Source organism: Pimephales promelas, chromosome 15, assembly GCF_988280905.1.
Source record: "Pimephales promelas chromosome 15, fPimPro1.hap1.1, whole genome shotgun sequence".
In the NCBI taxonomy this organism is placed as follows: domain Eukaryota; kingdom Metazoa; phylum Chordata; class Actinopteri; order Cypriniformes; family Leuciscidae; genus Pimephales; species Pimephales promelas.
The window spans coordinates 24921272-24936249 of NC_142783.1; the positions used below are offsets into that span (position 1 = coordinate 24921272).

General features: G+C 38.6%; 1 protein-coding gene across 4 annotated transcripts in view; it reads right to left on the reverse strand.

Moving 5' to 3' along the window:
- ush2a (Usher syndrome 2A (autosomal recessive, mild)) overlaps window positions 1–14978 on the reverse strand; it is a 198181-nt gene that overhangs the window by 7667 nt on the left and 175536 nt on the right. For all 4 annotated transcript variants that reach the window (XM_089120408.1, XM_039669219.2, XM_089120410.1 and 1 more), the window contains 3 exons: window positions 7065–7292; window positions 5466–6985; window positions 3890–4211 (listed from right to left, as the gene is read on the reverse strand). In XM_089120408.1, coding sequence (XP_088976534.1) covers window positions 3890–4211; window positions 5466–6985; window positions 7065–7292 — 2070 coding nt within the window. The remainder of the gene's footprint in view (window positions 1–3889; window positions 4212–5465; window positions 6986–7064; window positions 7293–14978) is intronic.

Below are 14978 nucleotides of genomic sequence, written 5' to 3' on the forward strand. Positions count from 1 at the left end.
GGTGGTCAAAGTTAAACAACACAACACATGAAATCAGGCATTTATACTGAACAGCATGCATATATATATATATATATATATATGTAAATTCTGCAATTCTTCTTAATAATATAATAATAATATAAATAATAATAATTAATAATAATATAAAAACATAAAATTCTTATTATAAAATCAAATAATAATAGTAATAATTAATTCATATTTTGATAAAGCACAAAATATATAAAAAAATGTTTGATTCTTAATGGACATTAAAGGGATACAAAAATGAAAATTCTGAAAAAATGAAAAGAAAGAAACTCATACAGGTTTGCAACAACTTGAGGGTGAGTAAATGATGACAGAATTTTCATTTTTGGGTGGAGTATCCCTTTAAATGGGCAATTGGCCATTGACAAGACGGACTTTTAACAGAACTCTTCTGTCTATGGAGTAGAAATAGAAAAAAATACAATCAATGCTACAGGACGGGAAAAAAAAGTTAGCGGAGTCCGAAATTGCCCATTTCCCTGTGAAAAACAGTACGCCAACAGAGTAGTATGTCTGAATACATAGTATATGAAAAACAGTTATAGCAAAAAGTCCATGGGGTTACAGTCTATAGTAGTCTGTCTATTACAGTTATCTACTGTAACGTGGATGATGCAAAATGATGCGTTTAGCATCATCCGACAGACCTTTCCTAAAAAATGTCTGGGTGCAGGTAACAGAGAAAGAACATACTATATTGTTCATTTACAAATACTATGGACATTGTAACAATTCAAAGCTGGTTGAAATCTGTAAACTTATCCACACCAAGCCGATGTCAAAGAACTAGCGGCGATGAAAGCCGATTGTTTTGTCTGGGCCACAAAGCTGTGCTTGAACACACCGCAAAGACTACAGCCGACTGCCAACGAACATGTGCGTTTTAGGCCTGCGTGTGAGGTATCAAAATAATCAAAAGACTATATTCATCATTCAAAAAGTGAAACCAAAACTAGGACGGAAAATATACAAATCGTAAACAAAACAGCGCTTGGTAACCATTTTGAAAATCAATCATGCCGATTACTTTCTTCATTCCCGACAGATGCTCACTGACGGTTTGTTGTGTTATGGTCCTTAAATGTTATATAAATGTATGTTATATATAAATTTCTCTCTTTTTTGGTACCTGCTAGACCACAGTGCCAACATGTAGCATTGTTTTTCCTCTGCTGTTTGCAACAGAACAAACCTACTAGCATTTTTTTGGGCCGAAACCCACCCGTTGAGACGGGTAGGAAGGAACTTAATTATTCAAAGCTACAGGTGAGTGTACTGAGATGCCTGTGGTCTCTCTAACACCTACAGGGCTGATATAAGAGCGGATCTGATACAGACACCGGCTCTGAAGTGGCCCAGCAGACAGAATGGAGACTCGGCACCATCCTACTCTTGAAGAGGAGTCACCTTCACCTGATGGACCCACCTGGCGCCTTCTGCAAAAGGAAACTCCACGTTCGACTACTTCGAGGAGTCAGTAGTCTTGCACTCTCGAAGCCCTGCTGTCGTTAATAGCCAAAACATCAGCATCCATTACAGAATCACTCCGGCCCGAATCTACATGAAAATTAAATTTCACCTTCATCAAGGAGTAAATGAACACATGGAAAGGTGAAGTAATCTTATTTACTAGACGAGCTGTTTGTATAATTACACAGGAAGAGTAGGAAAAGGTCAGCTGGGGTCACTATTTGCATGGGTAAGTAATTTGTAGATTGTCAGTTATAATAGAGGCGGCAGATGGATGTTCCTGTGGATAGGGTTAAATTAGCCTCAATAATAGGCAATTACACCGTGATCAATCCAGATGATAGATCTAAGTGGCAATACGCACAGACTGCACGAGGCACCGGCTGATTTCACATTCCCATCCCAAGCCGTTCCACTGCCAAACTGACGACTAGACGTGTTGGAGCGCAAGTGGGTGACGGAGGTCTTGTGGGGTGACAGAAGAAAAGGAGGGCAGTCACGGAAACAGCCTCTTGTCACCCAAAGTGAGAAAAGGTCACGTTGGCGGGAAGACAGTGAGGAAGAAAGAGTGACACTTTCGGGTGCGTTATGAATGACACGGGACAAAGAAGCGCGATAACCTCAATTTCTCACTGATAAATCATTCCGATTCCCGGATAGGAATTGTGTGAAAAGAGATATGAGTGCTACGTTTTAAAGTGGAGTCAGCTAGGACATCTTCATGCCCTTGTATGCGGCGCAGACGTTTTATTGCCACCGAAGCACTTGCATACAGAGCTGTAATTAACGCGGGAAAATAAAACTATTTCATGAGCGCGCTCTAATGGATGTGGGTGTACACCACTAGGGCCGAATCTGCCCGGAGACAGATCCTCATTGGCCGTGGCCACGCCCCCAGTTATGGACTCAGGGCCAAAAGTTCCCTTTTCTGTTATGAGCACTAGGCTAATTAAGATTTTACATAAAAGTGTCAATAAAATATGTAGCCTCTTAACATGGGATGGGTTTGATTTCACAGGGACACATGCCCTTGTGTGAGAACAAGTAAAACGAAACACAACAAAAAGGGAGACGACTCTGTGACATTAGGACAAAAACATAAAGATGGTAGTGGTGCCAGTCCTGACTCCTTGAAACGTCGAATGGTCGACGAACAGAATTTTAGACATACATGACACATTCAGTATAGTTAGCAGCTTCCCCGGGGAAAGCCAATAGGCATTAAAAGGTCTTTCCAATACGTGTACATGTTGGACGCCTAACAGCTAATTCAATGGCTTCGATCGTAATCGTCAGCATTCAGGCAGGCTCAGATTAATGGTCCTGTCGCATGTCCGTCATCACTCAGCTCCGCCCGCCAGCTGTCATAAATTACCGCTCATAAATAAGATGGAACAATCAGGCAAACTCTATCAATTTAGTCCTGATCAGCCCACGCCTCTCAAGCCTGACAGTCAAATGCTAATGTTATTTTGCTCCAAAGGCTAGGCTGTCAATTAAGAAAGGTCTCGTAAGAGGACGGAGGTGCGATGAATATAGTGAGTTAGATTAAACGCCTGTCTACGTGAATGAAAGAGTGTAGATGAGCAAAACGCTAAACACAGCAGCAACAAATGATCATGCTAATTAAATCTTCCTTAAGGACCATCACGTTTGGACTAGAATGTTATGTACTATAATAATAAAGTATTCATTATCCCAAAGGGATCATTTTATATTCATGAAACATCATGCATTAGAAAGACTTATAGCGATGTTGTTGTTTACTGAAACGAAACCTATAAAAATTGTTTTCATTAACTGAAATAAAGTTGAAATAAAATACGATAAAATAAAATTCAATGAAAAACGACAAAATCTTCGATTAAAATTTGAGCTAAAAACTATTAAAAAAATCAAAAGCATTATAACTCAAACTAAGTGTAAGCAATGACCTAGAAACGACTAGAAACACTTTAGCAAATAAACAGCAACCCTCTGTCAACTATCCACAACACGAAAAAGTTATAAAGGTATAAAAAAACACTTTTTGGTAACACTTTACAATAAGGTTCATTTATTAAACATTAGTTAATGTATTAACTAACATGAACTAACCGTTTGTTACTGTATTTGTTATTCTTTGTTAACGTTAGTTAATACAAATCTAGCTGTTCATTGTTGTTCATGTTAGTTCACAGTGCATTAACTAATGTTAACAAGATTTTTAAAAAGTATTAGTAAATGTTGAAATTAACATTAACAAAGATTAACAAAGGCTGAAGAAGTATTGTTCATTCTTTGTTAATGTTAACTAATAGAGTTAACTAATGAACCTTATTGTAAAGTGTTACCGCAATTTTTAGTGTAAAAAACGATTGAGTAAAATGAGAAACAGCCGTGTGACCTGGTATTGGTAGGCTGTGTAGGGCAGGAGTTTGTCATCATGACAGGAGGTTGATGAGTTGCGGTACACCAGTGTAGTTGCAGATCGGCTTTCACTGTCTAACACATGTTTCCGGTAGAGCTCGTAGTGCAGTAATTTCCCATTCGGCTCAGCTGGAGGAGACCAGGACAGCAGAAAGACTGTCTGTATGCCCTTAGGGTTAGTTTGCAGCTCCAGAAGGGGGGCAGGTTGGCCAGTAGGGGGCGATTCAAGCGTCTGTATTGAAGACCAGTCACTAGCAGCGCAGCCTAAAAGGGTGCAGGCTTCCACTCTTACCTCGTACCTGCAAAAAAAAAAAAAAAAAAAAAAACAGAAACAAATAATACAAATAAGTATTAAATACATAAATAATATTTAAAAGTAAAAAATAATACGCGAATACACACATAATTATATAAAACAAATATTAAACAACCAATATTATTGAAAATAATTAATAATATATAACATAATAATAATAAATACAGTTGTAAAATATTAGTGTGTAATGTACAATAAAACATTTTTTCTTATGATTATAGTCTTTTTTTTACTTTAATTTTTTTTTTAATGTTTTTAATGTTTTGAATATTTAGGAATATAAATATATAGAATTTCTGTGCTTATCCTGGTAAAAAGTGCCGTTATTTATCAACAGTATAGACAAAGAACAGTTTTCTCCTTCAGAAGGTCACCAGCGATGGTCTGAAGGACAAAAGGGAGAGAAGAGAGGAGAGCAGGAGAATAAAAGGGACGGTCATCTGAAAGAGGCAATGAGTGGCGAGTTGATAATGTTGATGAACCATTATCATCACCCCACTTATCTGGATTTTCCCTTCAACATACGTATACAGCTCCAGACTTTAGTCATCCCTCATTTGAGTGCCTCCTCCTTCTGACCGTCTTTGTACATGCCAAGGATGGAAACATTAGAAAAGGCTCAAGGTTGATTCCCTCCCCCACCAAGATTCTCTCTCTCTCCTTTTCCTCCTTCTCTCATTTGTTCTATCAGTGTGTCTGTCTCGAATGCAGACACTGTAAAAGTTTGACCAATGTATATTAAGATATTCATCTAGACACAGTTAACAGGTAGAAAAAATAAAATCTTACAACTGTATTTAAAGATGCTCTATTTATCCATCCATATTTAGCCCCAAAGACCAAGCAAATGGCAAAATTTTATTTTATTTAGATTTATTTTGAAGTATCAAAAACAAAAGCAACTAAACTGTTTTGTTTGTATTTTTTTTCTAATTATAAATGCTATTCATTAATAAACACATACTTTTGGGCCTGGGTAATATATTTATGTCGTAAGGCACATATCCACAGTAAACCTAAAAATAAAAATATATTAAAAAAATATTTTTTATATAATAAAAATCTAAAAAAGTAGCTACTTATGAATCAAATTATAAAGCAGATACATACATACATGTGCTTTATAAATAGCAATTAATTATTTTTATTTTTTTGTAAACTGTATGTATTTACCTTACAAATCAAAATTCCCTGACCTTGACTAAACAGTGTGAGACTTGCATGCTGGTATTGTTACCTGTAGTACGGCTTCAGTGCAGTGAGGGAGAAACTTTGACTCTGAAACGCACTGTGGTGAAAAGCGAAAATGAAGCGTTTCACGTTGGGCTCAGCAGGGTCCCGTTCGTAAAGTGAGTAGCTGATGATGACCCCATTAGGTCGTGCAGGGGGTTCCCACTGCACCATAATGCTGAATGGCCCTAGAGCCTGCAGTCTAGGGGGAGCCACACCAGAGGGCGCTGAAGGCTGTGTCCTGGCCACCGCCGGCAGACTGGTAGCAGCACCCTTACTGTTATTGGCAGTGATGATGTAGCTGTACTCTACATTGGGGAGTAAGGTGAAGTCGTGGTAACGGGTGTCCATGCCAGTATATATAAGGCTCTGATTTCGACGGAGCTCGTACCCTATGATCACTCCATTTGGCTGGAAAGGCTCTCTCCATGTGACTTCAACTGATTCAGGGCCTGTGACTTTAAGAGTAGGAGTGGGCATCCCTGAGGGCGGTGCTTCTCTGGTCTGGATTAGAACGGGTGAACTTGCAGTGCAGCCGCCATTGGTGCAGGCCGTCAAGACGAGGCTGTAGGAAATATGTGGCTGTAGATCCAAAACCAGCACACTTGACCGTTTCCCACGATAGACCTCCTCATTGTTCATTTTGAGAATATACATCACAATCTCACCATTCTGGATGGATGAAACAGTCCACGACACATTGAAGGAATAGGAAGTGACATCAGACACCATAGGTGGCTCCACGTTAGCAGGGGCGGCTTCTAACGTCCTGATCTGCTTCGGCTCACTGGTAACACACCCAGCCACGGTGCAGGCAATGACTGCGTAACTGTAGAGAGTGAATGCGGTTAAATCCACATCAGTGTAGTTGAACACGCTCGAGTCGAAGCTGAAATGGAAGCCAACGTTGTCCCTCTGAATCCTGTACGTCAGAAGAACACCATTGGGCTCCAAAGGAGGTGTCCAAGCTACAAAGACTTCACTAGGCTTGCCCTCGATATGACGGACAACCGGAGGAGCCAATCCTCTAGGAGGAGCTTGTTTAGTGTGAACCGTGAGCCAGGAGCTATCAGTGTATCCTGCAGCATTGGAAACACGCACACGAAACTTGTACCTGCTCCAGGGCAAAAGGCCAGACATATTATATGAGAAGCTGTTGGCCTGGGTGTCGTTCTGGATAAAAACAACCTTGGCTCTCAACGAGTCATCTTCATCACTCCGTACCCTGCCATCCTCCACTCTTACAGCCAGAATCTGGTACTGCAGGATCCTGCCATTGGAATGGGCAGGTGGAGACCAACGGAGCTCCACGCTGCGGGATTGGACCTGCTCTACCGTAGGAGGCGGTTGAGAAGACGGGGCGGCCTCTTGGGTGGTCACGCGTTGAGGTGCGGACCTCGTGCAGCCTGTTTGAGTGCAAGCTTCGAGAACGAGCATGTACACGGTGTACGGTTCCAGACGGCGGAACAGGAACTGACGTGCAAGGCCGCTGAACTCCAAGTTGTCCTCATTGAAGACGTTGTACATCTGTGGATATAAATATGTTAAATGATGGCACATTCTGGAGCGTGATATTGCAAGGTTACTATCGTTGTGGGTGGCATACTTTAATGACTCCATTTGGAGAGGCTGGTTCAGCCCACTGTAGCAGCAGCGCTCGGCCGTCTTCTCTCTTCTCCACGCTGAAGTTAGCCAGGCCACTTGGAGAGGCTTCAAGGGTCCGAACGGTGGTCCAAGGACTAGACACCTGACCTGCTCCATTAACTGCCTCTAAACGTACATTATATGCGGTGTACGGCTCCAACCCAAACACATGAGCCTGAAAAATGTTACCCTACAACACAAAAGACACAAATATAGTTAGTAAATGTTATTCACATAGCAATATTACTATTTTTATTGATAAAAATAAAATATATACATTTAATAAACATAGAAATGACGTTTTATATTATATATTTTTATTTATATTCCTTGAAAACCAGAATAAAACAACACATAAAACTATGCTGTGGTTTTACTGTTGATGGTAAGAATTATGTGTTGTTGTTTCCCGTCAGTAACATCCCTAAGCAGATTGTACACCACAATCCATTACATCGCTGGGAGGCACTGAAGCATTTAAAACGCTACCTTTTTACGTGGTTGAAAAATTGAGAACATTTGGACTATAAACCAGCAAACATATGCACATTGTCAATAGAGACAGCTGTTTCATTTCACTTTATTTCAGCACAGAGACTTATATCCTGCCCCTAGATGGCAATGCTATCAAACACTTTCCTAAACATGGGCACCAAGACATTAACAAGCAGGCGCTCGCTCAGCCTGGATACTCAAGGCAGCCATTAAAAAGCGACTAAGAGAATTGATTTTTGTTATAGATTTCCAAATAAATGTTTATGGCACAGATCCTTAAAATGGGAAGTGTTTAAGTTTTGATTAAGAGAATTGGTTATGCACAGATCCAGCATTCATAAAATGATTAAATTCTCAACAAAACGGAATTACATTTCGTATTTAAAAAAAAAAAAAATAATGTGTCAGGTGTTTCAACTACTATAAACACACACACGCACGCAGATACAAAAAACAAAACAAAAACAAAGAATTTTTATAGAATTTTATATTCTTTTTGATTTTTTGAGCTATTGATTATAGACAAAAACAGAGTTAAACCCCCCAAAATTAAATCTGTAATGCGTGAATTTTATGGAAGCCACAGCAGTCAGGCTTCTTCTTCAAGACAAAAGCACCGAATTCAGACTTCTTGTAATTGAGGCAGAAAGAGGCCTCGCTATTTAAACATTAAAGAGGCATCAGAGTCAGAAGCACATTTAGTGTTAGCTCAGGGAATCAGTCATTTGTAAAGGGGAAAGAAGCCTTTTAAAGCCCTTTTTTCTTTCCTCTTTTCCTCTTTCAACTGAGCACAGGTCTCCCTTGTCTCATCAGCTGCTTACATATGTGTTATTTCCTGTGACAGCGCTGGGGGCTGCTTGGGCCAGGGGATGATTTTAATTAAGAATAACCATGTGGATTTGTCACAACAATTATGCTGATTAGATGAAAGTGGAGATTCCTGACCCTTCAAAGGTGTGGGACTGCTTCATTTGCATACAGTAGACATACTGTCCCGGGCCTGCCACTGCTGACTTCAGCCTGAGCTAGATTTTATTAGTATCATGCTAACAGCTACAGAACCCGGGAAATGCCTCATCAAAAGGAGCTTTTGGCAATGTTGAGCCTTTGGGCATGTTTTAAGTAACCTGCACTCATAATCTGTCAGAGAGTTTTAGACAGATAAAATGATGCAATGATGCATTTTGTTATAAACATCGTCATTCATCTCTGAATACACCTCGTTGTGTATTTGTTTTTTTTAAACACACATAGAATATCATGCAAATGTTCAAATGAAAATTCTGTCATCACTTACTTTCTTCTGTGGAACACATATTTTTAAAAATGTGTTTTTATGTATACATAGAAAGTCAATGGGGTCCAAAGCCACATTAACCCCCCCCAGAAATCTCTTTAATATGACCATTGCTCCATTCCTTCACATACTTTAGCTTAACTGTTGAGAGGGTCTAGAGACTTCCAAGAGCATCCTTTCAAAACATCTACCCTTTCGCTCTGTAGTACTAATAACAGCACCCAGTTCCTGGGATGCCTTGACTCTATTAATTATTTGTGGTTTAGATGTAAAGTTCTGTTCAACCCAAGCCTCAATCAGACAGAGGGCTCTTGAATCACTCAGCTGTTCTTCAGACTGGGCTGGTGTCTGATGAAGCAAACCCTTCATGCATGCAAACACACATATACAGAAACAGAGGAAAGTACCGTTTACCTCCTCTGATTGTGGCTGAGTATGCATGACAATCAGAACCGTGAGTGATGGAAGCCCTATTAAGAAAATAAAAATGAAAGCACACACAGTCAAGTGCCACTAACTTTTGATTTTTATATCAGAAATTAGATTTTAAAGACACTCCCGGAGTGTTTACTTTACAAACCAAAAGCAAATTTTAGCCAAAAGCAGAATTTTTATATATCTAAACCACAAATAACTACTGATATTCTTTTTTTGGCCTTTATAAGTACTTATTTAAAAAAAAAAAAAATACTTTTCTAATTTGAAAAACTAGGTAGGGCTACACTAATTTTCAAACTTCTTGCACACACACACACACACACATATATATATATATATATATATAGTATCCATTTTTTTCAGTCATCCTTTGGCTAGCGTATATGATCACGCTCTCATGCAAATGCTTTTAAACCATTCAAGCGTAACAAGTCAAAAGAGAATGTGCTGTCTATGAATGTCCTGTCTATGTGACACACACATGACACACAGAAAGACGTGCGCCAGAATCGCTTTCTCTTTCATGCTTGAACAAACATTAACAGAGAATAATGCCAAAATGACCAATTTGTAGAGTATTCTCATAAGAGCAGTCTTGAATGAGTTAAATAAGATCTTAAATGAAGTTAAAGAGTTGTGAGAAAATGAGATGCCCCGCGCGTGACAGCATGTCAGATCCACGTCATGTACAGCAGCAACAGATCTTAAAGTGACAGCAGCCTAATAATTAACATTAATGTTAATCAAAGAACAAAGGCAATAGAGAAAATTTTAGCTTTAATAATGATTCATCAAAATTGAATTTATAATTTATGCAGTTAAGACAGTAAGGTGTTTGATAACTTTATTCAATTTCTGTTTATTTCTTACCTGTTAGACAGGTAGGTAGGTAGGAGTTTGTTAAGATTGTTTTAAGTTCACTTAAATTAAACGTTTTTTTTATATTTTAAGGCCTAATAAATGTTGAAATCGATGGCTTTCAATTATACTGTTGAATAAATTATTAAGCTATCATTAATGTTTAAAAAAATCAGTTTCATTCTTGACTCTAACACCTAAACATTTTGAATTCTTAAGTTATAGACATAAATTGATCAAAAAATTATGTCATCAGCCTGATCTGAAACTTTAAATGAGAATAAAACTTGCGAAATCTCTGAGGAATCTATAATAAAAAAAAAATAAATTAAAAAAAACGCAGACCGTCAGGAGTTCCCTTTTGTTTGTCCTTTCAGCAAACGAGTTTGGGTTCAACAAGGGCCCCAAACGATCTGCTCGGTTCATTCTGCTCCACTTCAACAGTGTGTAAACGGGTCTACGCAAAGATATGGTCCAACGCTCCACCATCATGTTTATGCACTCTTCACTGTGTTCTTAATGATAAACTAACAGATTGTAAACATGCTGCCAGAGTTTCAACCCAAACCCTCCCCCTCCTGGTTTTTTTCCTGTGCATTTTTTAAACAATGTCCTTCATGTTAGAGTGGTTACAGGCAGCAGAAGGACATCATTAGAGCCATGGTTAAACTGTAATTTACACCATTAGGAAGGCAGGAGCAATTTTTATTGCCTAGTAAATTTCAGCTCTGAAATATTTGGACCATATGGCTCAATTTGTGTAATAACCTTAATTTCTTGCACCCTTCAGGTCCGCCAGCATCTCCGCTTGCCACTCCGACAGAGTTGGGCTTCTGTGCGCAAAAGGCGAAGCGTCTATAGAGTGGCGGTGGAGATTAATAAGGTGTCACGTCCTGTTTGGGTGAAGGCATTGGAACAGCAGCCAGATGGTATCTCTGCAAATGACTGTCAGGGGTCCTGATCTAATCAATAGGATGTATTAATACATCTCCCATCGCTGGGGTTCTCATGGGGCTGCTGAGCAACATCTGGAAAGATCAGGAGGGGGAGAGAGAGCAAGAGAGGCAGAGAGAGAGCGGCGGAAGGTATGTAGAGAAAGCAGAGGGAAAAGGCGATGGCGTTGAGGGTGTGAGAGCGAAAAAGACGAAGAGGCAAAGAAAGGGAGGAATGGATGGGACGGGTCTGGTGCTGGCTGTGACTGGGCCTGCCTAATCTCTCATGTAGGCTTGATAAGTGTTCGGTAATGAGGGGCGTCTGCACACATGGTGAGGGAGGAAGCTTTTGGCGACTCAGACCGCCTGCGCTCCGTAGCCTCATTCAGTCCCACCGCCATGACGTCCACATTAATCACACGCACTGGCACGAGGTACGGCACACAGCACAGCCAGGGATCAATAGCAGCCCCACCCACCCCAAAAAAAGAAGGATGGGCATGCTCAGATCACAGAAGAACACAAGCTCTCCTCTCTGCTAAAGAGCTACTGAACAGCATTACGCCATCTGCTACGCGATCCGACTCGTCTCCACAACATGATTGCGAAAGCTTAATCAAACATCTAGCACAAAAGTCTCTTTTGATTGATTGATACCTACAGCAGGTTTACTGGTCAGGGCTCAAAGAGGATGACCCTAGCAATGTTAAAATCACAGCATAAACATAACATTTGGTTGTTGTTGTTTTTTTTTGCGGCTGTGAAATCTTTGCAGATTTTTAAGAAGTTAACTTAAGAATAACTTTTATTTTGTTAGTAATGTATCAAGATGAAGACTTAAAAAAGTTTACTTCTCTTAATGATCATTGTATTGCAGTGCATTATGTTTTGCCCCCCACAATAAAAACTAGAGCTTTTATAATAAAACTAAGAATTTAAATTTGATCTTGCTAAGACATATTATATTATATGCATTTTATTCTGGTGTGCTACTATGAAGATCTAATAGATTTTCACAAGTTATAAGAAGTTCAACTTACTTTTAACCATATAAATATCATATTTTTGCTAATTTTGGGCTTCTGTATGAAATTGAGGGGTTTTTTTTCCCAAGTATGAGCTCCATATTCTCCTATATCATACTATATGTATGTTTAAAACATGATATAATTTATTAATTTATAATTTTGAATATAGATACATTATTCATTTTACATTGTCAGGGTTTATCTGTATTTTTTTGGTTAAAGTTTTCAGTGTATTTCCTTAGTTACTCATTGATTGATTATCTGTCGCACCTGAAGTTCATTTTGTTAATTAGTTTGCTCTTGTGTTTAAGGCTTGCATGTGCATCTTTCCGATGCCTGTCCTCGTCAATATTCGGTTGGTTGTTGTGTTCACGCCACGGTCCTTCAAGTTCACGTCTTTGGAGTGTTTAGCTGCTGCTTCTAGATACTGACAACTTTTCTTTATTGCTGCAAAGAACACATTAAACCTACATACATAATTGTAAACCAATTATTTGTTAAAGGAAAAACAATAATATAATACATTACAATATCACAACCACTCTTTCGGGGGTCCAAAATATAAAAATTAACAATTTACTATATATTCAACTATGTTTTGAATTTGATCCAAACAAATGGGTTTGTCAAATTTAGAGCCAACTTATTAGTCCATACCCACTTTCCAAATAATTCTAATTCCTCATCCAAAGCTGTAGCTAGACAATTGCTCAATTGATGCTGCAAGTAAATATAATGTTGTATCATCTGCATACATGACTGTCCGTGTACACTTTTAAGCAAGAGGAAGATCAGTGGAAAAAATAGAAATTGCATGATCCTTCATTCTCAGACATAAAACAAATTCACTCCACCAGAGAATATTAACCTGTAGCCACTCAACAGTTGGCAACGGCTAAATCAATATGATGCCCCACAGCAGGCCAAGTATTGACATGGCAGGCGGACAGCTGATATAGCAAAAGTCAGTGTCCAAAAAAAGATTCTGCAGGATCGATGGATTATAAATGTAGCCGTGAGAAATTGCACTAATACCCACACTACAATTTCCCCGTGGCAGGGGTTATGTGATTGGACAGTGTCTTCAGCAGATGAACATGGGAAAACTCAAGGCAGTATGGGTAAATTAAGCGTTACAGTATATTCTAAAATCCTTGCTTTTGAAGCAAAACAAAATTAGCCTAGTTTGTAACGAACATGGAAAAAAAAAATCATGGTATTACATATTATCAGAAAATAAGATTACTCATTACATAATATATGCACATTTAGCTACTTTAAAATAATGGTTTGATATTTGGTGCTGTTTGGCTACTACTGATCAATTAAATTTATGATGAAAGCTCATTTTAATATCTAGAAATCAGAAAACAGAAATCATGCAGCTTTAATAATCCTGTTAGAACATTAGCCTATATTTATTTCCAAAAACATGTTCTTTTCAAATTTACTGACGGTTTTGTTTTTTAATCGCAAGATATTTTCTAAGACGAGTAAAAATGTATCATTTTCAAAATGATAAATTTGCGTCAGCCATTAGGAGGCCAGGGTCATAACTCAATAGGGCTGAGGACACATGGAAAATTAATTACAAGCTGATTAACTGCAAACTGACGTCACACGTTCACCACTGAAGCCGACCTCTGGAGGTCAAGAAAACCTGAAAGGACTGCCAAGAGAATAGAAGCGGAACTGTAAATTACTCTCGAAGAAAAGAGGGGTGCTGATAAAAGGCCTATCCTGGGTGACGTTCATTAATTGCTATCAAAATAATTAATTTGTCTATTAGGCAAGCATCTATCTGGCGCTCTGTGGGAGAAGCTGAACTCCTCAGTGGGTTCTGGATTTCTTCCCCTATGGTGTTGCTGCTATCAGGGGGCAAGCTGGCTTTGTTCACACTTGTTTTGAACACAGAGCTCAAGCTGAAGCCTTTAATTTGGCCGTGATGCAGTTGTGAGCATCTGCGAGGAAAGCAGCCCACTATTTTTCCTCTGTGTCAAACACGAGAACGCCATGAATCACAGCGGCTACTTTTACAGGTGGAGACATCAGCGGATGAGGAATCTGTTTAAACATGCAAGCAATGGGCTGATCACTGATGGATGATCTCAGACAGATGCTGATGCTGGAGAATGAAAAACTTCAGGTGTTGAAGCTGAACTGAGAACTGGAATTCTTTGCAGCCAACAATGGGGTCAATACAAACGCAAATAATATAACTATGGCCAACTAAATATAAATATATAAGTAAAGTAAATATAAGTAATCAAATATAATTTCAGTTAGAAAAGATTTAACTGAAAGCCTGAATGGTGATTTCTTAAATGACAGGTTGGGGCAAGAAGTTTAACAAGTTGTTCACAAGTGATTTAAATGTTTATGAATTTACACCAATCGAGAGTTTGTAAGATTTGTTTAATGTTTTCAATTGTGATAGCAAAGCTGAATTTTCAGCAGCCAATTCTCAAAAATGTACTGTCACACAATCCTTCAAAAGTCTTTGTTTCTTTTTTTCCATCAGTTATGGGTCTTTCCTCAATAAAAAAATAACTTACTGACCCCAAACTTTTGAACAGTAATGAATTTCAGTAGTTTCAATTTCACTGAAAAGTATATAATAAGTGTAAGTAAAAAAGTGAAAGTAATAGGCTGTTTAATTGCGACACCTTACCTCATTAAATGTGACAAAATTCACTAACCCTCAAACTATTCACTGACTAAAAACCTGTGACAATTAGCCCAGTCTCCCCTTTATTGTCTTATACATCTAATATATTACTTTTCAGAAAAAAGTACTACTTGCTACTATAGCATTATATCTGTACAAC